The sequence below is a fragment of the Euphorbia lathyris genome, chromosome 9 (genome assembly GCF_963576675.1).
Source record: "Euphorbia lathyris chromosome 9, ddEupLath1.1, whole genome shotgun sequence".
Taxonomy (NCBI): Eukaryota; Viridiplantae; Streptophyta; class Magnoliopsida; order Malpighiales; family Euphorbiaceae; genus Euphorbia; species Euphorbia lathyris.
Window position 1 is genome coordinate 10778559 of NC_088918.1, and position 24082 is coordinate 10802640.

General features: G+C 30.9%; 1 protein-coding gene across 2 annotated transcripts; it reads left to right on the forward strand.

The window, feature by feature from the left end:
* Positions 1-9560: 9560 nt before the first annotated feature.
* LOC136205828 (probable L-cysteine desulfhydrase, chloroplastic) lies at positions 9561-14600 on the forward strand. Of its 2 annotated transcripts, none has more exons than XM_065996633.1 (3): positions 9561-10706; positions 11710-12090; positions 14347-14600. In XM_065996633.1, exons 1-2 carry the CDS (start codon positions 9713-9715, stop codon positions 12084-12086), a joined length of 1371 nt encoding a protein of 456 aa, XP_065852705.1. In that variant the 5' UTR covers positions 9561-9712; the 3' UTR covers positions 12087-12090; positions 14347-14600. The 2 variants fall into 2 exon arrangements, with proteins under 2 accessions (XP_065852705.1, XP_065852703.1); XM_065996631.1 differs by having other exon boundaries at positions 9569-10706; positions 14408-14600.
* Positions 14601-24082: the final 9482 nt, after the last annotated feature.

Below are 24082 nucleotides of genomic sequence, written 5' to 3' on the forward strand. Positions count from 1 at the left end.
TCATAATACTTCGTTAAGTTCTGTACAATTAATAGAACTTGACGGAGTAATATAAATGACGTATCATGTTCCGTTATCGAGGTCTAAATTGGTACCCTTTTTTAAACGTTAAACCTATTTTGGTATTATTTTATATGTGGAACCTAAATTGATACTTTCTCAAAAATCATAGGCATATTTTAGTACTTTGTCCCTTTTAAACATTATGTATATATTTCTAATAAAAATATAATATTTTTATTCTAATAAAATTATTTGGTTAATTGATTTTAATATTAATGTGAATATTTTATACGATACTAATATTAAAATTCAAAAAAATTCTACCACTAAATGAAGGAGAAAAAATATACAAATTTTTTTTTTTTTATAAGATACAAAATTAATTTTTTGTCAATTAAAATTATATTTTTATTAAATTTTTACGAGAGGGATGAGTGAAATAATTCAATCAGAGATTCTGATACTTTAAAATATATGATGATAGATTAAAAAAAAAAGGATAGTTGACTGTAAAATAAAGGGTAAATAATTTATTAGTCGCTGTCTTTTTATCTAATCCACTGTTTAGTCCTTCTATTTTGAAAAACACATTGTAAGGTTTCTATCTTTTGTCTATATTAATCATTTGGTCCTTCTATTTAGTTTTTTTAGATTTTTAATTGAACATATCTTAGCTTTCAAGACGGTCATAGTAAATACAAAATAGTCATGTTACACTATCATTTTCTATTTGTCCGTTTATGCAAAATATAATGGTTAAAAATCAAGAAAAAAATAGACAGAAGGACCAACGGGTCAATATTGATAAAAGATAAGGATTTTATAATATGTTTTTCAAAATAGAAGACTAAACAGTGAGTTAGGTAAAAATGAGGGGACTAATAACCCTAAAATAAATTCCAAAATAATTTACTGTGTAATTTTCTTGTTATTTAACCCTTTCTAAGTTCGGCCCATTGTGGGCCTGTGCCGGCTAAACATTCAAACAAATCTAACTGCTAGTTACATTTTGAGAAATTTATATATAAATTCATTTTTAAAAAATTATCAATAATTATATTAAATAATAATTTTGAATTATATCCAAACTAGTAAAATCAGTATTTTTAATATATTTGAGGATTAGAATTTATAAATTAGAAGTTTAGAATATATTTTCTAACATTTATGAATTTATATCTAGAATTTTAGTTTTATAATTAATCTCAATAGATAAATAATTACAATTAAGAAAAAAAAATGAAGAAAAGTTGCAGATTAAATCAAACCGAATGATGAAAAATTATTAGAAGTAAGTGATTCTTCATGTCAAATGGAGGACTTCCCATATATATTTTAGGATCTGTAATATATGGATCTATATATATTATAAGAAATTTCACTATTTTATTTATTAAATGAGATCACAATACACGTATCCAAATGTGAATTGGATGTTCTTCAAGTGATATGGAAAACATGAGCTTAATATAAAAACTCAGGAATGACACTATTGGAAATATGTAAGGGGTGTTTGTTTCAGCTTTTCGGAGGAGCGTTTGATGTTTCACTTCAAACCGTAAGAAATGTAACATTTGATTAGGTGTACATGTTTAACATTTTTTATGGAAACAGTTGAGTTTCGGAGCTTTTCACGAAAAACTTCTTTTGGAGCTTTTTATGAACAACTGTTTGTAGTTGTTCGTTATTGATAAAAATTATATTCTTATTTTCATAAAATATATTTCTTTATTTAATATTATTTTTATTTCTATAACATCATTGCTGGAAAACAAGGTTTTGCTTACGTTCAATAAAAATTTATTTTAATTTTTAATTTTTTTTATTATGATTATTTTTATTAATTTATCTATTACATTTTTTATTTTATAATTAATTTATTGATTAATTTAAAACATGTCTATAATAGATATTTTACATACGGACGGCCTCACCTGAGACGATGGCAGTAAGGACCATACTCCTTTGGTTCATCTGACATGGCTGCAACCAACTGTGTGGGAGAGGCGCACATTCGTTCCCTTGGAAATTACCGATCGAGCTGCACAGTTTCTACTTTCTTGGCGGAATGTCCAAATAAATACCAACAACCAGTTTAATGCAGGTACAACAGAAAGGATTTTTGGAGTCCACCAATGTCGGGGATCAAAGTAAACTTTGATGCATCCGTTTGGGGGGTTGGCGGCAAGTTCAGAATTGGAGCTACCATTCGAGATTCTCATAGTTTGTTCATTGGAGCACACTTTGAAGCATTACCAAGGGCAGTCCGGCCGTCAATTGCAGAAGCAATTTCCTACCGTGAAGCACTCAGTTGGATCAAACAACGAGGTGACATTGATGTGTGTGTAGAGGGAGATTCACAATTGATTATAAACTCGTTACTTCAAGATGTGAAGGATGATTATTCGAGTTTGGGACTTATTTTGAGGGATTGTCGCACTATTGCTGACAGTATTCCTAACTGTAGTTTTCATTTTGTCCTAAGGGAGGCAAATAAAGAAGCTGATGCAGCTGCAAAATTGGAGTTACTCTCTCCATCTCTAATTGTAACCTCTTTTATCCCTTATTCTCTTGTAAGCCCATTGGTTATTGATTAATTTTATTCAATTATTTTTTTATTAAAAAAAATAGCTAATAAACAAACAGTTTATTGCAACAGTAAACATCTAACAATAATATCTATTAACTAACAGCTATGTGACAATGTCGGAGCCCGAGCCAAAGCACCGTGTGGTCCCGCTATGTGACAATGTCGGAGCCCGAGCCAAAGTACCGTGTGGCGCCGAGGTTTTTCCGAGTCTTGGCCAGCCAACACCATCTGAAGGGGTCTATCTCCTTTTAACATCAGGCATCTCGTCAATTCATATATCCGTAATCCGTCCCAAAAGGGTATACTGTGGTTAAACGTCGATATAGAAAGAACCCGCACTATGAGCCCACCCAAAATGTCCGTTGGGATTCCACTCGAACAGAGACATCCGCCTCCCTTAGCGAAGGTCGGATGTCTAACTCTCCTAGTCCCTAGTGGACTATGATGGATCGCTTAAACCAGTCTCGACAGCTGGTCCAGAGGTTGACGGAGATCCGACGCCAGAGACGATATCCCCCTATAGTGTTTCTTACATCGAGTCCAAACCCACGGCCCAAATAAAACCAAATGACACTAGTGAAAATATGTTCCAATATGTTGAATTTAACAATGTTATGAAAACCAGATCGGACCGGCCGGTTCAACCGTGAACCGGTCAGATCTCCAGTCTGATTGATGTTGGTTCTTAATATGTTCAATAAATCGGATTGAACCGCTTAAACTGGTCGGGTCAACTGTGAACCGGTCTAATTGAGCGGTTTGGTCTGGTTACATTCACACATGTTTAACTTACAAAATAAATATGTTAAAGGTGTGATTCGAACCTAAGCCCTTATTCACACATGTTTAACTTAAAAAAATAAATATGTTAAAGGTGGGATTCAAACTTAGGTCCTTAGGAACCACTATGTTCATCTTACCACTAAGTTAGCTCTCAACTTGTGATTAAAAACAACACTATATACTCATGTATTATACTGGTACTTAAAATTTAAAATTTTATTGATTTTTTATATTTTATGATAAATATTATTAAAAACTTAATTAATCTTTACAATATAAACAAAGTTACTTTAGTATTTAATTTTTTTTTTGGAAAAAGTATTTAAATTTTAAACATATATAAAATAAAATTTTAAACTCTTAGTAAATTTTATAATTTAAATAAAATTAATATATATATTATTTATGATGTCATCCGGTTCAACTAATCCGAATCAACCGGTTAAACCAATTGACCCTTAATCTAAATATCAATCCGATTCGACATCCGATCCGATTTTTAAAACATTGGATTTTAATACCAAAACCGAACTGTTTAGACTAAAATGAGTTGGATTAATTATTGTGGTCGGATTCGGTTTTTTTCAATATCCTTAATAGTGACATGGAAGATAAGATTAAAGCATCAATAATTTGTTAATTATAAACAAAATTGCCGTCAAGGAATTGAATATATCAATTTGATGTTTGGTGGGACCCTTTCCCACCATTGTTATTGCCTTCTGACCTTTTAAGTTTTGGAGTTTTCTTGCACATAATTATTAATTTATCCAATTTATCTATTTTTTCTACCTAATTCCTCCACTAATAATCATATTTAATTATTCACTATTTTATCAAATAATTTTACTATTCGGACATTCAAATGGACTAATACAATGTCCATTTAAAAAAAAAGAAAAAATACAATGTCCATTTATATTTGTTTTGCACTAAATAATTTGGATAAATAATTTAGGGGAAGAAGTCTAGGGTAAAAGTGAGGTTACGCTGAAAAAGTTAATAGGGCTTGTACAAAGTCAACCGATAAGATAAAGAATTAGATAGTAAGTCAACTTTTAATTACGTAATGTAAGAAAGGATAGTTAGCTGCTTCCTTCGCAGTCTTTACTTTGTATATGTAATATTGTAATGTAGAAAGCAAGTAAAGAATAGAGGTTAGTTCTGAAACGCTCGAAAGATTAAGGTAACGGAGATAATAACTGGGCCGAACTTTCTCTTTGCTTCGAGCTTGTGGATTCCAATCTTTACCAATTCGGTTTTTGTCCCACGGGTGAATTCATATTTCTCATCACAAGAACTAAATACCTTAGTTTAGTTCCAAACTCTATTTCCCCATGCGCTTACTTTCCTAGCTCTGAAATAGAGCTAGGAAAGTAAAGAATAGAGGTTAGTTCTGAAACGTTCAAGAGATTGAGGTTCAGTAAAGCCTCTATATAGGAATACTATATATAGAAATAATCTCTATTTTGTTATAAAAAAATCGGCCCCAACTTGGTAATAACCTCTATAACCAAACTCTATTTAGTAACAACCTCCCAATTGTTATACAAATAGCTCGGTCCCAAGTGTATTCTTATATAGAGGTTTTACTGTAACAGAGATAACAACAGGACCGAGCTTAATTCTCATCCACAAGCTCGAAGTAAAGAATAGAGGTTAGTTTTGAAACGCTCAAGAGATTGAGGTAACAGAGATAAGAATTGGGCCGAGCTTTCTCTTTGCTTCGAGCTTGTGGATTCCAATCTTTACCAATTCTCTCTTTGTTCCACGAGTGAAATTCATATTTCTCATCACAAGAAGGAAATACCTTAGCTTAGTTCCAAGCCCTATTTTCCCCTACGCTTACTTCCTAGCTCTGAAATACTTACAGGGTAATAAGAGGTATAGTGAGAATTCCGTTTCTTTCTTCGTTTTAACCGGACTGTCTTAAGATAGAAAACCTCTCATCAATCTTAAATTTCGCTATTTCATTTCACTTTTACGCTACATTATTATTAATACGAGATTAAACGTGTATACATAACATCATCATATGGGTCTTATTATGTGTTCTATACGTGTCGGACATAATTTTTCTTAATTCACATATATTTTTGAGCTTAAATTGATTTAACTCCCAAACTTATTTTAAAATCGGAAAATATAAGTTTATTTTATTTTATTTTATCCTAATAATATTTAGGGGAAAGTTCAAATAAAACCCCTGTGATTTCACTAATTTTCAGATAAAGGACTGTGGTTTACTTTTTGTCAAAACGAGGACTGAGGTTTCGCACTTTTAATAATGCTATTAAAACTATCTTTAACGACCTCAAAATGAAAATTTTCAAGAATTAAAGTTGTTCAATGTCATGTTTTCTATGGAACTACATTTTCGATTTTAGAAAATCATCTTTTTTGGAACTTTCTCTCTCTAAACATTAACTTTCTCTCTCTTTACCAAACATCATCTAAATAATCTCGAAATAAAAAAGTTGAAGAATTAAAGTTGCTTAGAGTATTAGTAGTTCTTAAAATATGTCATTTTTGAAGTTGTTAAAGGTGATTTTAATAGTATCAATCGAAAAAATCCTTATTTTGCTAAAGTTGAAAACCTCAGCCATCGTTTTGACAAAAAGTAAACCACAGTCTTTTATCCAAAAATTAGTGAAACCACATGAGTTTTATTTGAACTTTATCCTAATATTTAACGCAATGAACATATTGAAATATAGCCTTATTTTATTCTATTGAAATATATTTAGGTGAATCATAGCAAGATATATTTATTTATTCATGAATTTTTTTAAATATAGTATGGAATTTCTTCGGTTATTTTTTTTTTTAAATCAACTGTTAATTTTTATTTGAATTGTTCAAATTTTTAGTAAGTCAACTATACTGATCCAAAAAAAAGGGTAATTAATTTATTAGTCCCTATATTTTGATAAAACACACTGTTTAGTTCCTGTATTTTCAAAACACACGGTAATGTCCTTAACGTTTTTCTCGGTGAACTGTTTAGTCCCTGCTGTTAGACTCTCATGAAGATTCTGTTAGTCAATTTGGATTTGCGTTCTTATTTTCCTTTATTTTCCCTTCCTTTTAAACTCTAATGCATCTGAAATCAACTTTGAATGTTATTCTTCTTGATTTTCTTCTTAATCGTTCAAATTCATAAGCATTGGGTCTGTTCTTTTTCTTGTTCTCCATACAAATAGCTTCTTTTTCTAAATTGGATTTCCTCTTCTGAAGTTTGAAGGTAAATAGTAAAGAATAATTTAGTCATTTCCGAAGTCATAAACGGTAAAAAAATCTAGCAAACAGACGGAAGGACTAAACAGTTCACTGAGAAAAAGGTTAGAGACCTTACCATGTGTTTTTGAAAATATAGGAATAATAAATAATTTTTCTTCTCCAAAATTTTTCTATACTCATATTTTTCTTTTTAAACTTTATCACCAGACTAAAAATATTATATACAAATAGAAAAATTTACTTATAAAAACAAAAATAAATGATAAATCAACAATTTCATATTCACTTAATATTTATTTGGTTATTCATTTTAAATTTATTTTGAAAAAAAAATTAACCGACAACAACAAATATTAAACAACGAACAATACGTCTAAAAAGTGCAACAAATAAAGAAAAGTTAGAATAATATATAAAAATTCAGTAGTTTATTTCATTAAAATTAAAAGAATAGATAGCTATTTAATCAATATGAAATAATTTATACAAAGTTTTTTTTTAAGTATAATACAAAATAAATTTATAGAAATTTCCGTCAATTTATTGAATGTTTATGCTATAAATATATTGATTCAAAGTGGTTGAACTTTATTATAAAATCTAATACCTTTGTATTTTCGACGGTTGTGGAAATCAAAATGCACCGAATTAAAATCTTAAAAAGGTCAGATTTTACTTCTTCATTATTATTACAATATTATTTTATTTTCTATTTTATTTTTATTATGATTATACTATTTACACAAACATGTTGGACACAAAATATTGAATATTCTTTTTTTTTTTTACATTTATATCATATCAATAACAAATTTAGGATTCACTGGCCGATCGAAGTGTTTGGAGTGTTCCTTCGTAATATATGATGCTCAATTGGGATTTTTTTAGGCTTTTTTTGGAGAAAAAAATTAAAGTTTTGTACATAACTTACGATGGGTTCTCCATATTTTTTTACCAACATTTTATTAATGGTCAATGGATGCTTAAACCATCTATTTCACCCATTGGAACCGTCATTATAAATGCTCAAGCCATCTATTTCGTCCATTGGACACGTGCTTGTAAGAGAGGAGAATAAAGAAGAAAGAAAATATGTTGTCCTCAATTCTTTATCCTCTTACATATCTTTCACCCAATTTATAATACTGGACATACTTATCATATTTCAATCTTATTAACGGTTGAGCAGTTTGGACCGATTTTCAAAGATTAAAAACTGAACCACCTTTGGTTTAGAATTATAACCAGTTTCCGTTGGACCGAGTGCTCCAATTCGGTTCTTAAAACTATGTTTATATGATTAAAGTAGGCTTAGTATATTTTATCTCCAATATTTGTCTAAAAACGTCAAATTTTCCCTGTACTTTTAAAAAGTTTTAATAGCCGTCTAAATTTATTTAAAATAACCAATTGACTCTTTAAAGGTATATATTTTCCCCTTTTAATTTTCATAAAGTGATCTATAAAAAAAAAAAAACATTTTCATAAAGTGATCTATTGACCCATGAATATGCTTAAACTATACATATTTTAACCTTTTCAAAATCTTATTTTACTCTGTCACGTGGATTTTAAGAGTTAACAAATTACTTTAAACCAGTTTAAGGATAAATTGAATATTTTAAAAGTATAACATAGTTATTGACTTTTTTAGATAAATACATGAGTTTAGAGATATATTAATATAATAAGTTACTAAAATATGTCATGTGTTACAACTTGAATAAAAGAACGTATAACATCATATTTTCTTTAATAAGAGAAGTACTGTTGATCGCAATTTTAGAGAAATAATATTAAAGTTAGAAATATCAACGAAAGTTTTCGCTGTTAAATGTATAATTTTTTTTAATCTTTTCAATTTTTTTGCAATGGACGAAAGTTCCTAATTTTTAATAAATTTTTGTTAACTATTGCCAAGTATTTTATTTTAGCTTCTGCATTATATGTAACTATGTGAAATATCAGGATGCTATGAATCTCCACTTTAGGATGGTTTAAATCTCCACCTTAGGATTCTAATAAGTCTATATCTAATGGTGAATGAGCAAATTATACATGATCATTAAGGTGCATGTGATCAAAACTGTGTGAAATATATACACAATAACTTATTTTAATAATTAAAATAACATAACTTATTCATTATTAATTATATTATTTACTATGACTTTGTTTGTCAGTTAACTAGCTATTCGTGTAAAATGACAGAGAAAATAAGATATGTTAATTTTTTTAGGTTAAAGAGTAGTAATTAGAGATAAAAATATTATTCAAAAGAGCGAAGCAATAAACTAATTAAAAAAATTTTTAAAAACAACTTTTTCAAAATTAGTTTTTAACCCAATAAACTGTTTCAAATACCACTATTAGACTCTAAAATGGTTTAAACTTCTCATTTTATTCTAAAAGCCTTTTTACCAAAAAGGATATAGCTCTGTCATTTATTACTTAATTTCAATAACAATCAGTTCAATTCAGTAATCCGTTGAGTTCAGTAATTTATCATTATTTATTATAATTATAATTATTATTTTTTATTATTGTTATCACTATATTAAAACTATTATTTATTTTATCAAATTTTTATTTTAATTATTGTTATTTTTAAAAGTTAGTTTTTCTTGAGTCATAAAGAACAGATTTCATAATTGAAGGATTGTATCATTGATTCGGTTTTGATTACATGGACCTAAATGATCACGTACTATTTGATCATTCACCATTAGATCTAGACTCAGTACAATCCTAAGGTGGAGATTCAAAACATCTTGTGGCTTAGATTTAATAAGCTTAGATCTAACGGTGAATGACCAAATTCACTTGGTCATTAAGGTCCATGTGAATAATAAGCTTAGATTATTATTAAATTATCATTATTAATTAATATTATTTAATTTTTATCCAAAGAAGTATATTATTGGCAGGTACTTTATCTCACAAATTGGAGGGAGTGGCAATGGAAAAGCATATTCAGTTAAAGATGGGACTTGCCATTATAATTCTATATTGACGCTTCCCCCATCCACCACTTCCTCCGCCGGCGCCGTCTTACATGCCGTCTCCCCTTCTCTCCAAACCGAAGCAACCACTCTCATGGCGACTAACAACAACCACACAAATCACACCTTAAACGGTAACATTACTGATTCTGACTCCGCCGTAGCTAAAAAGCCCAAACTCTCATCTCCGTCGCCGGAAATCACCGATTCCGAAATCCAATCAGAGTTCTCCCACCATGACCCCTGCATCGCCCGTATCAACAACGGAAGCTTCGGCAGCTGCCCGCAGTCAATCATTTCCGCTCAACGTCTATGGCAATTAAAATTCCTCCGGCAGCCTGACGATTTCTACTTCAACGGCCTCAAACCCGGTATCCTTCAATCTCGAACCATCGTGAAATCCTTAATCAACGCCGACCACGTTGACGAAGTCTCACTCGTCGATAACGCCACAACCGCGGCTGCAATTGTTTTGCAGAAATCAGCTAGGTCTTTCACTGAAGGCAGATTCAATAAAGGCGATGTTGCTGTTATGCTTCATTACGCGTACGGAGCTGTTAAGAAATCGGTTGAAGCTTACGTTACTCGCGCCGGCGGGCATGTGATTGAAGTTCAATTGCCGTTTCCGGTGCAATCGAAGGAGGAAATTGTAACTGAATTTCGAAAGGCTTTAGAAAGGGGGAAAGGTAATGGGAGGAAAGTGAGATTAGCTGTGATTGATCATGTTACTTCAATGCCTAGTGTTGTGATTCCTGTTAAGGAATTGGTTCAAATTTGCAGAGAAGAAAGTGTCGAGCAGGTGTTTGTTGATGCGGCTCATGGAATTGGGTGTGTTGATGTTGATATGAAAGAAATTGGGGCTGATTTCTACACTAGTAATTTGCATAAATGGTTTTTTTGTCCACCATCTGTTGCTTTTTTGTATTGCAGAAAGTCAAGTAGTAAAGGTAATGATGATCTTCATCATCCTGTTGTTTCCCATGAGTATGGAAATGGGTTAGCTATAGAGAGTGCTTGGATTGGTACAAGAGATTATAGTGCCCAATTAGTAGTTCCTTCAGCATTGGAATTCATCAACAGATTTCCAGGTACGGCTATTAATTTTTGACATGACAAGTCGATTTAGATATAAACTGTTGGTCACGATCCTTTTAATGCTATTGTTATTGGAACTGAATAGATTTAGACTACACATACAGAATTTAGTGCTATGGTTATTGGACTTGAATAGATTTAGACAACACATACAAAATCATGCAATATTAGTACTAATGTTTTTAAGATAGAGCAATTTCATCCATTAATTTGGTTCCATTTCTGTGTTATCTAAGCTCTATTAATGTACATTTCATATTTATCAAAGGTCCGCCTCAGGCTCAAAAGGTGCTAGACTCTAGGCAGATCGCTTGTGAAGCCAAAAGGCGGGCTCTGTTCAACAGGCGTGCCCCCGTCTCTTTTAGCCTAGCGCGTTGCCAGAGGTGCACCTAGGCAGAAATTTAGAAGTTACACGGTCTGTGTTTTAGGGTTCCAAGTTAAAAATAGGATGTTTTAATGCGTCTTGTGTGCACCTTGCGTCTGGTGCCTAGGCTCTAGGATCCTCTTGCGTTCTAGTGCGTCTTACGCTTTTAACAACCATACCTTAGTGTTAGTATTGCACAACTTTATCTATGGAGTCTAAATCTATTCTCCCTAAATAAACATAGTACTAAATTTGTACCTTAGGTGCCGTAAATATGGAACTAAAAACTAAGAAGAAATTGACTTTGGTTTGATATATAGTCAATGGAGTCTTTAATTGCTCCATAAATAAACATAGTACTAAATTTGTACCTTAGGTGCCGCAGATATGGAACTAAATTAAGGAGAAATGGCTTCTGTTGGATATATCGTTAATGGATTGATCAATTGCTCCATCTACAAAACGTTAGTGATAACGTTGCACAGTTTTACACTTGGAATCTAAATATGTTATCCCCCAATAACTATGAGAATTAAATTTGTAATTTTCTCTTATCATATATAATCATGTGGAGTATATAGTTCACATAACACGATTATGACATGACACGACACTCCAACCCCTATTTTCAGGTGGGATTGAGGGAATCAAGAAAAGGAATCATGAGACTGTGGTGAAGATGGGGGAGATGTTGGTTAAAGCTTGGGGGACTCATTTGGGGTGTCCGCCGGAGATGTGTGGAAGCATGATTATGGTTGGATTACCTGTTTCTTTGGGGATTTCAAGTGAATCAGATACATTGAAGTTAAGGACCTATTTGAGGGATAATTTTGAGGTTGAAGTCCCAATTTATTTTAGAGCTCCAAAAGATGGGGAAGTTGATTCAGTTACTGGTTATGCTCGGATCTCACATCAAGTCTACAACAAAGTTGAGGATTATCACAAATTTAGAGATGCCATTAATAAAATTGTTAGTGATGGCTTCACTTGTGCTTGTCTCACTAATTGAAGAGGTATGTATGGCTTGCTTTCAGTAACTCAGATTTTGTGTTTAATCATGGTTTTTAATACTCTGTTCTTATTGTTCTATTGGGGTAAAATGCACTGACGGTGATAAGGTTTGGAGTCTGTTTCCCAAAGGTCACTCAATTTGATTTTCTTTCAATAAAATCACCGAACTTCACATTTGATTCGATGAAGCCATTTGGGACAATTTGAGTACAAAAATTCACTAGATTATTGACGTGGCACAAAAGACAGTTGACTATATAAGACATTTGATTCAATGAAGCCATTTGGGACAATTTGTGTACAAAAATTCACTAGATTATTGACGTGGCACAAAAGACAGTTGACTATATATCGACTGAGTGTCATGTTGGACATGTCGGGGTAAAATGCACTGCAGTTATAAGGTTTGGAGTCTGTTTCACAAAGGTCACCAAACTTCATTTTCTTTCAATAAAATCACAGAACTTCACATTTGATTTCAAGCAAGTCATTCCGGACAATATGTGTATAAGAATTTACTGGAGTAGTAGCACTGAAAACAATTGAGTATATGTCAACTAAGTATCATGTCGGACATGTCTGACTTTTGTGACTTCTGTGGTTAACGTGGTAGAAATGTGACAACCATGTGTGTGCCACGTGGCACATAATTGTCCGATATGGCGTTTAGATGATAATATAGTCAACTATCTTTTGTGCTACTTCAACATTCCTGTGAGTTTTTTTTACACAAATTGCCTAGAATAACTTTTTTTTAAAGCAAATGTGAGATTTTAGTGAAAGAAAATGAAGTTTAGTGATCTTTATAAAATAGACCCGAAACTTCATTAACTGTTGGTGGAGTTTATCCCTATCTATTGGCAAGATTGTTTTTCTGCAATCTGTTCTTGTGTTATCTTTTCCCCTGTTGTGGATTCTGGAATTGCAATGCTGAAAACCTTATGATATAGAATAAGGGTAAGTTACACTCATGATCCTGAACTTTGCACTTACTTCCATTACAGCTCCTAAACTTCAAAATTGAACATTATGACCCTTGAACTTTACACTTTACTAACACAAGGACCCTTTTTTTCAACGTTGATCACGTCAAAATGACCAATGATGATCTGAAAATGAAAAATTCAAGAATTGAAGTTGTTTGGGAACATAATTCTCATGAAACCACTTTTTCTTAATTTTCTAAATAAATTTTTTTAGTATTTCTTTGTCTAAACAATCATTTTCTCTCTCCTAATTAAACAAAACCTAAATATCCTCAAAATCAAAAAATTCAAGAATTAGTGTTGCTCAGAACATCATTTCTATCGGTTTTATACTCGAAGGTTACCTGCTATTAGAGTTATTATGTCAGTAAAGTAAAATGTAAAGTTCAGGGGCTATAGTGTTCGATTTTGAAGTTCATCGGTCATAATGAAAATAAGTGCAAAGAGTTTAGGGGCCATGGATGTAATTTACCCTATAGAATAAATGAATGTGCCACTTGTTTGGCATATGCAGTTTCTTTCTTTTTCTAGGGCCCCAAGTTATCAATAAATGCACAATATTATCTTTTTCTAGGAACTCATGTTAGCAAGGTCAAATAGGTCCAAAAAAGAAATTTATGTATCAATTTAGTCAACTACTTGGCAATTTCCTCAAATTACTCCAGAAATGGCATGTGATGGAGAATGGGATAGAGGATAACGACACGTAATGCATATATGATTCCTGATTTTGAACACGTGTTGGATTAATTTGACCAAAAATCTAAGTTGTGGATAAAAGTGATATGCAAAGTTTATTTTAGACCTATTTGACTGTGACTGTGATAACCAAGTTCGAAGATCAAATTGATCATCTTAGGGCATTTTTAAGCCCTTCATATTGTATCTTTTATAGTTCGAGATAAAGTTTTTTTAGTTTCTTTATAGACACATCATATAACACCCTACTTTCGAACTATTAAAAAATCAAGTTTTAAATGCTATGAAATGAGTACCATGATGTTAATGTTAACCGAGTTTCTCGTTTAAAACTGGTTTTTTTGGTCATCGGATATAAAATGTTCGAATTGAAAGATAATCAGCTTAACCAACAAAAATCGAATAGGTTAGAATCCTTATGATTTATAAAAGACAATTTGATTGACATAATATGATTATAATTTTTCTTACATTCATATCATATATAATAATCATAACGCACATTTATATCATATATAATCATAACACGATAATCCGAAATTGCACTGACCTATCATTTTGTGTTGTTTGTAGTTCAACAATACACACTAGAAGAATTTCAAATTAATAACAGTTGGCTGTGGTCATGGTTTAGGTACCATCAACCTCCAACCCCTTGTTCGTTGACAAAACTGGCAGAAGTTGTATGAACCTTAGTCAGATTGTACCCAAGAATAAGACATTTTTGTAACTCTTTTATGACTAATTTAGCTGTTGCCTACTTTATATTTTCAAGCATGTAAATAAATATCACTGCTTCACATTGATTCTATTAGTTTTTTTGTTTTTTTTTTTTTTGGTTTAATACTTCATTTGCCTTCTTGAACTTGTCTAAAAAGTTTGATTAGTCCGTTGAATTTTTTAAATGTCTCGATAGTCCCCTCAACCTGCATAAAATGTTCAGATAACTCTCTCAATTTGCATAGAATATAATTAATTAATCGATCAGTTGCAAAAAAGTAAGTTACATGTGGAAGGGTACTTTACACAAGTCTTGGAAAAGTAAAATAAGTCGGGTATGTGGTTCTAATATTAAAGATGACAAGTTTTATATTTGAACAAGTAATAGTTTTTTTTTTTCTTGTAGTAGATGATTGATTGATTATATTTTAAACAAATTTTGGAAACGGGCTTAAGGGATGGAACTGCATTACGTATAGCACAGGCTATTCGTCAGCCCTTGTATACCATTATCTAATGGAACAGTGATTCTTTAGATGATTAAACAAGTTAGAATAATTTTAATTAAATAATTGTTGACATTTGATTTTTCAAAAGTAATTATTACAATATCAATCATTGAAGTGAATACCACAAAAAGTAGATCCACAAGGCAGTTCTGCATAAGAAAAACAGTGGATGCGCTGGTCTCAAACCCTTTGAAACTCCCAACCATTACAAAGCTAATGTTTGGTAAAAAGCTTTTTGGAGTAAAATTAGAAGTTTGAGTCATTTAGAGGTTTTGATTAGTCAAATCTCTAATAGTGATGTTTGATGAAAAGATGTGTGAAAAGAGATTTGAAAAAGCTTATTGAGTTCAAAAAGCTAATTTTGAAAAAGCTAATTTTAAAAGCTTTTTCAATTAGCTTATTGTTGCATATCTTTTTATGGACATTTTTACTCTAATTAATACTTTTTAACCTCAAATAAATGTTTTACTATGTCCTTATTTATCATTTTACACAAACATCAGCTAAGTTTTACTAAACAAGTTCACACAATCTACTAATCAAATCAGCTAACTAAAAAGGTAATCAGCTAATAGTTAATTGTCAAACAAGGCCAAAAACAGTTATTTTCATAAAGCTTTTCTTGAACTTTTTCTGAAAATAATATACGTTATCAACTGTCTTAAAATCTGCTCATTCTTCCCAATAGCCCCTCACTAGACAACAAAAGCGCATACATCCCCTTACCCATAATTTAAAGGTCTAATACACAAATAACCCCCTAAACTTGTCCAAATATTGCAACTGCACCCCTCAACTTTCAATTGTAACAACTTACCCCTTAAACTTGTTCAATTGTAAAACATAACCCCAAATTGGGAATTTTTTTATCCCGTACTTGAAGCAACAGTAAAAGCGTTTTCCCGGATTCGTATCACGTCAAAGATCTGATTATCACACTCCACGAGCGTTGCAGATTTTGCATTTCACGCGTCTCTTCAATTGTAGTCAATGTCAGCAATTTGGGGTTATAGTTTACAATTGGACAAGTTTAAGGGGTAAATTGTTACAATTAGACAAGTTCGAGAGGTAAGTTGTTACAATTGAAAGTTGGAGGGGGCAGTTGCAACATTTGGACAAGTTCAGGGGGTTATTTGTGTATTAAGCTAAATTTAAAACGTCAAAAGCATTATACTAAAGTAGAGTATTATAGAACCCAATAATAAACAACTACCAGATACTCTTGGACGTGATTAAACTCATAATCTAAGAGTTTATATTTAACTAAACACAATTTAAACTATCGCAATATCATAACACATAAAATCAGTATTTCTAAACTTATATAGTCGTAAAAACCGTTTACACTTGTAAAACAAAACCTAAAGAAACAAAACCATCTAACGTGGTTTGGATGTTTGGGAAGTTCCCAAACATCCAAATCACATTAGACGATTTTCTTTCCACAGGTTTTGTTTTGTTTTACACCATCCTAAACGGTTTTTTGAACTATCTGGGTTTAGAAATACTTATTTTATGTGTTATGCTGATTGTTTTAGTCCAAATTGTTTGTCGAGTTAAATATAAACTCTTATATTACGAGTTTAATTACATTCAAAAGTATCTCATAGTAGTTTATTATTGGGTTTCATATTTAATACTCTACCTTAGTCTAATGCTCTTAAAATTTCAAATTCTGGGTAAGAGGATGTCTGAGCTTTTGGTGTCTAGTGAGGGGTCATTAGGGAAGAAGCAGAATTTCAAATTTTTCAAATCATAAGAAAAACTAAAAATCGAAAACAAATAATCACCTAATTAAAATGTACTTAAATCATTCAAAAAAATCAATTATCACAGGAAATAATCGGGATCCCTATCGGGGATTAACGGGGTGGAGACGCATATGTTGTGTATAACAATTTTGAGTCATTACCTCATATCGTCAAAGTGACCGTGGTTAAGGACATACATGGGAAGACAATATTTATAATCAATTTCTAGTAGGATCATTAGAATTAGTAATTTGAGGAGTGATTAATACATTATCTCTAATAATACTTTTAAATAGTGTTTATTTGCTCCATGTGTATATAGGGGTGGTTGTTTGCTCCATTTAAACAATGTTTTCCAATCACCATAGAGAATTTTTATTTTTGCAATAGCAAACAAAAACCATAGTGTCTGTCGGAGATTAATATTATATATATGATTGGGCTTTAACTATCAGCTCGAGCTTTTAGTTAAAGTGGCTCCATGACAACATCAAACATCGAATAGCAAACAAGAGTAAAACTAAACAGGTCCATAGTTTCTAAACATAACCGAGTCACAAATATTATTAAGAGCAGAGAAAATACTTACTAAAATTTTAAGACTCTCAATTCTAATTCTATGATAGGATGAAGAAATCCATAGCGTTGAACATGAATTTTCACATGCACCTTAATGAACAAGTGAATTTGCTCATTCACCGTTAGATCTAGGTTTATTAAATCTAAGCCTCGTGATGCTTTGAATCTCCACTTTAGGATTCTAATAAGCCTAAATCTAACGGTGAATGACCAAATTCTACATGCTCATTAAGGTGCATGTGATTAAGATTGTAGCATTGAATCTTCATTCTCTTGAGATTCCATAAACTCAATTGAAGAAACTAGTTTACATATAGATGTTGAGAAGAGATGGATGAGGGAGAGACAAAGAGTGAGGAAGAAAGAAGTTATATATCTACTTAAAACATGGAGAAGAGATGCAAAGTGAAAATGTCTCAATCTATGTGATGAAATGTGATTGGTCCCTTTTATACATAAAGATTACCAACATGATACTTATTTTTCTTTATTGTAATAGAGTAAATAATTTATTAGTCCTTCTTTTTACTTAACACATTATTTAGTCCCATTATTTTGAAAAACGTATTAAAATATCTTTATTCTTTCTTATTATTAATCTTTTGGTTTTTCTGTGTATTTTTTTAGATTTTTAACTGAGTAACATGGTCATTTTATATAGTACTATGGCTGTATTGGAAACTAAGATATGTTCGGTTGAAAATCTAAAAAAATAAATAAACGGACCAAAAAGTTAATATTGACAAAAGATAGAAACGTTATAATATATTTTTCAAAATATAGAAACTATATAAAATGATTGAGACTAATAAATTATTTACCTTTATATTTATGCGTGGATAAAAGATTGAGACTAATAAATTATTTACCTTTATATTTATGCGTGGATAAAAGTGCTGTAGGTGGATTTGAATTTTAACTCATATGCATAACTCTCTCAACGAATAATTATATTGTAATAATTATAATAATATTTTACCATAACAAAGATTTGACCTTTTTTTATGAAACAGTACCATTTATTAATGCAAAAGTGTAGTCTAGTCATTACACACATTATATCAAATTGGAGCTGGACAATCCTCAATGAAAAACATCGCAACATCCAAATCAATTGTCCAAAAAGCTAAGGAAAGGCCTTAGAATGGAGTGCATCCACCACAATCTTTGCGTCAGATTACACGATAATTTTGTTAAAACTGCAGTCACGGGCAAAGAGCATGCCCTCTGAAATAGCTCGAAGTTCCGCCTCTTCCACCGTCAAACAAGGAGCAATAGGAATTTCCACATAAGTCATTACAACGCCTGTAGAATTTCTAGCAATTAGACCTACCCTACACGCATGACCATTTGCCTAAATTTGGCATTGCAATTAATTCTGACAATACTGCTCGGAGGAGGATACTATACTTTCGCAGGGCCAAGGTTTAATGTACAGTAGTCCCGGATAAAAATTCTAACCTTCTCAATAAGTATATCCGAGTCTATCCACTTCTTCTCATGAATGAAATGATTACCTCATCAAACAATAACGCTGTTGAAACCCAATGTTGATGAAGTTTTGAATATAACAAAAATTACAATTAAAGAATTAGACCCCTCTAACTATTAAAATTCAGAATAATTATAATGTTTTTATGTACTAACAATTTTGTTCAAGTGATTAATATTATATAAGGCATTAGTGGCTAATTCAAAAGATAGCAAAAAGGCCTTAAGAACTAAAGGCCTAGTCGAGAAGCCTAGAACCAGAACCAGAAACCCATAAGCAAAGTCAGAAAGAAGACTTTCATGTTCTGGATAAAATACAGAAGACAAAAGATTCTATCAGAAATTCATCTCTATCAGTTATCACCAAAATGGAAATGACCAACCTACAGTTTGCGGAATCAGAATCAGAAAAAGATCATTGATTGAAGCTCTCAACAGTCAATGATCTTTTGAAGGCAGGAAACAACTAGTTTCCTTAAATGGAAGTATGGGCAGAGCAATTAGAAGCTCCAGAAAGAACAGAAGTTGTTTCTTCGCGACAACCTCCTTCTGATTTAAACGATTAGTTTGAAAGCTCCACCTATAAAACCCAAGTTCAAGCTCAATATTCACAACCGATCATCAAGCTTAAAATGAGATACATTGCAATAGTGAAAACATAGCAAAGAGCAAAAACAGAAAGCTAATTCATATCCGTGTTATTAATTTGAGAGAGATTAGTTCAAATACATTTGTCATCCAAAAGTGTAATCTTTTCAATTGTAAAATCAGTAGCGCTTTTTATTGCTTCGATTATAAGCATCAAACAGTGATTTAGTTGAATGTTGTAGTAAAGAAATGTACCTTACTTAAACTTAGGCTATATTGTAAAATGTTTGTTATCTACCTCCGAAAGAGTTCAATAGTGGATTAAAGTTTAGAAGAAGGTATTGTGAGGACTAGACGTAGGCCGAAGGTCGAACCAGTATAAATCTATAAAAACGATATAGTTCTTACTATTGGTAAAAATGACAACATTTTGGAAGCTATCGACTAAATTTTTCCTAATGTTAAAAGCATAGAATCATGCCAATACATACAAATAGAAGTAGGGATGACAACAGATAGTGTCAATCTTATATCCAATTATTTTTTGAATTACCAATCCTATTATCCTAACGGATACTGGGTACTCAAAGGGATAATCTCATACTCGTTTCATACTCATCATATAAATTTTTTAAATCTCATACTCATCCCAAATTCTTTTACACAAGGTTTGAATAGTTCCATTAAGATCAGATAATACCCGGTTTCATTACAAACAATTCTAACATGCATGAAAATAAAATTAAAACAATAAATAGGAAATTGCTTACAAAAATTTCCAAAGACTCCCAATTCATTAGGATGAATAACAATAATAAAGATTCCATAGATTAAAGAATATGTGACTAATATAAATACCATTTTTTTTTACCAAAGGCTTAGTCTCAAAACACTCCATTTTCAAGTAGTATAAAATTAACCGAGATAAAAACAATAAGTTTGAACAGGGCCGGTCCTAACAATTTAGAAGTCTATCCAAAATAAACAATAAGGACCTCTTTAAAATTTACTAATTAAAGTGTAAATATTTGATAAGTTTTTAAATTTTTTTCTTATCAATTGATTTTCAGAAAGATTTTTTTTATCAAGCTGCTGGCGGCGTTGCTGTTGTCTGTTCCTAAACCCAATTCTTCTTCCTTTATAAGCCTTTCTATATGGACCCCTACTCGGCGGACATGCTCGAAGGAGTTGAGTGTGCCAAGCCTTATCAACCCATGAAACATGGGATGCGCTCCACACAAAAAGATAGTAATGATTGTTGATGTGGCTGGAGGATCTCGAAGACGTTGTAACATGACCATCCATCTTTCATAATAATCTTGAAATGTCTCATCCTCCTCCTGCTCGAGACATACCAAATCGAACAACTATACATAGGGTGGGATGAGATGCCGAAATCCTCTTAACGGATATTTGCTGGTTGATCATTGTACCAGGACAAATTTCGATGATAACTGACAAAGAGTGCAACGCGGTGCTATAATGCTAGTGTGGCCCTGAAGATTAGCTTGAGTGTCCAAATTGCCATATCCTATAATTTAGTCAATAAATAAGATGCTCATAATTTAAACTCTTGATTTCTGATACAATATCATGAATTAAAAATTTAAACTAATAGTTAACATATAAAAATTTATAGTTTAATTAGTTTTTGAATAGTATATTTTAGTTTCTCTAAACTAAGAGCACACTATTCTTACTATTTTAATATTATATAAAATAACCCCATAAACAAAATTATCAATTATTTCCGCTAATTAAAAAATTTAAGGCAAAAAGCATCATTGGGCCCTAATCTTTCATTTTTTTGATTCATTAAACTCCAAATCTTTTATTTAGATATATTAAACACCTGATCATTTATTTTTGGTCTTATTAAGCCTTTTATGACCAAATTAGTAAGTTATGAACATCTGATTTTATTAAAATACGTTATTAATTTCATTTGTATTTGAAATTATTAAAGAAATAATTTTACAGTTTGAATTAAGGTTTTTACAGTTTTCCTACAAGCCACATTACATATCCAAAATAGCTTTCAAACAGTGAAAAAATACAAATTTTGAATGCATATGCAATGAATAACAATACGTTAACCGAATTTTATGTTTAAAATTAATTTTTTTGGTCATAGGCGTTTAATGTATCCAAATAAAAGATCAGAAACTTAACGAACCAAACAATGAAAGATCAGGAAGCTACTAATGCTTTTTGCCAAGATTTAACAATTAATGTAAAAGAAAAAAAAATTGATCATATGACTACAAGTGAAAGAACCTAAGTTCTTTACCGACCGAAAATTTTAGGTATTTGGTTAGAAAATTATTGTTTGTCTTTTTATACATGAAAAGCAAATGAGTTTTTTCTAACAACAACGAATTTATGTTTTTTCAATAGCAAACCGTAACATCAAACAACAGATAAATCAAACAGATTCAGAGTTTCGAAACATAAATGAGTTATAAGTATGAATAAAAGTAGAGAAAATACTTACAAAATTTCCAAGACTCTCAATTCTAATTCTACGATAGGATGGAGAAATCCATAACATTGTATCTTCTTTCTCTTCGGATTCCATCATATAGATTCAATTGAAGAAGCTGGTTTACATATGGATTTTGAGAAAAGCTGCAAATGAAGATATATGAGAGGAAGAAGTTATCTGCTTATAAAATGGACAAGATGCAAAGTGAAAAGGTCTTGTCCCTGTGCTGAATTGTGGTTGGTCCCTTTTTATACGCAAGGATTCCAAACATGGATACTTATTTTTATTTTAGGGTAAATAATTTATTAGTTTTTTTTTACTTAACCGTACGGTTTAATTTCTCTGTTTTGAAAAACACATTATAAGTTTTCTATTTTTTGTTAATATTAATTTTTTTTTATCATTATATCTATTTTTTTTTAGATTTTTAACCGAACATATCTTATCTTTCAGGCATCCATAATATGATACAAAATAAACATGTTATTCTATTATTTTCTATCTGTCTGTTTATGTCAAATATAACGGTTAAAAATCTAAAAAAAATAGACAGAAAGACCAAAGAGTTAATATTGATAAAAGATAGGAATCTTGTAATGTGTTTTTCAAAATCGGGCAGAGTAAACAGTGTGTTAGGTAAAAAGATATGGACTAATAAATTATTTACCCTTTATTTTATATTTTTCAAAAATGAATAAGAATACAAGTTTGGTTTTTAACTCTTATTAATAATTCATTAAAAAAACTATTATCAATAATACTTTCAAAAAATACTTATATTCTAGGCATTACACATATTTTTTTTTTGTTACTAAACTAAAACTTCAAAGTAAATTAAGATCCTAAACTATCAAAATCATTAATTAGATCTCTAAATTAAGCAAAAATCATCGATTGAATCCTATTTCTATTCTAAAATCAGAAACTGTGAATATTTAATATAGTATGTAATAATCTCTGTGTTGGTTTGAAATGGATTTAGGAAAGATGATCTGAAACTGTTCAATCGAATGATATTCCATTAGACCTCAATTGATGATTTTTGTTTAGAATGTGGACTCAATTGATGATTTTTTATTAGCTCAGAATTCTGATTGATGATTTTTATAGTTTAAGGTGTTAATTGATTTTGAAACCTTAGTTTAGAAAGCCAAATGGATATTATGCCTATATTCTAACAATTATAATAATATTTTAGAATAACAAAGATTTGGACCATTTTATGTTGGGTATTACACCATTTTGCTCCTCAAACTAAAAGTTTCAAAGTTAATTAGGACTCTAAACTATCAAAATCATTTATCTGAACTAAATAAAAACCATTAATTGGATCCCCATTCGATCCTAAAATCAGAAATTGTGACTGTTTGATATAGACCGTAATAATCTCTGTGTTGGTTCAAAATAAGTTTGGGAAATAAGATCTGAAACTGTTCAACCGAATGGTTTTCGATGAGACCTCAATTGATGATTTTTGCTTAAAATGAGAGCTCAATTGATGATTTTTGCTTTCTTCATGGATCTGATTAATGATTTTGATAATTTAAGGTTCTAATTAATTTTGAAGCTTTAGTTTTGAGAGCCAAACGGATATTATGTCTTTTATGGTCATGTAATTAACCAGGTTAGAATAATTTTAAAATTTTAATAATAATAATATTTTTGAGATTTGATTTTTAAATTTTAGAAAGTGAACATTTGTTTTTTTTTTACGAAAAAAAAAGTGAATACAGTATTATTAGATATTTAAATTTCAACCATGCATTAATAAAAATTTAATACTAATTGTGTCACACCCGACCCTAGACGACCTCAATCGGCATCGGGCGTGAAATAGAAAGATCATAATATTTACTAAGGATCTCAATATATATTTACCAATTCCAATATATTACAATCGACATACCAAAGTTCTAACCATAATTCTAACAATAAGCAGCCAACTTCCAAAGCTCACCTAATCGGTCGGTAACTTTCTCTATATCCTGTACTTTCTCACCTAAAAACATTAAAACATTTAAAAACGTGAGACAAAAATCTCAGTAAGAAACTATCAGCTATAAAAACCAACTTTATTTAACATAGCTACATATATACATTTATAAAGGGATTTAATCAAAACCTTTATCTTGTCAAAACGAATCAAAACAAATAAACGTTTCAGCAAACCCATTCAGAATCAAATG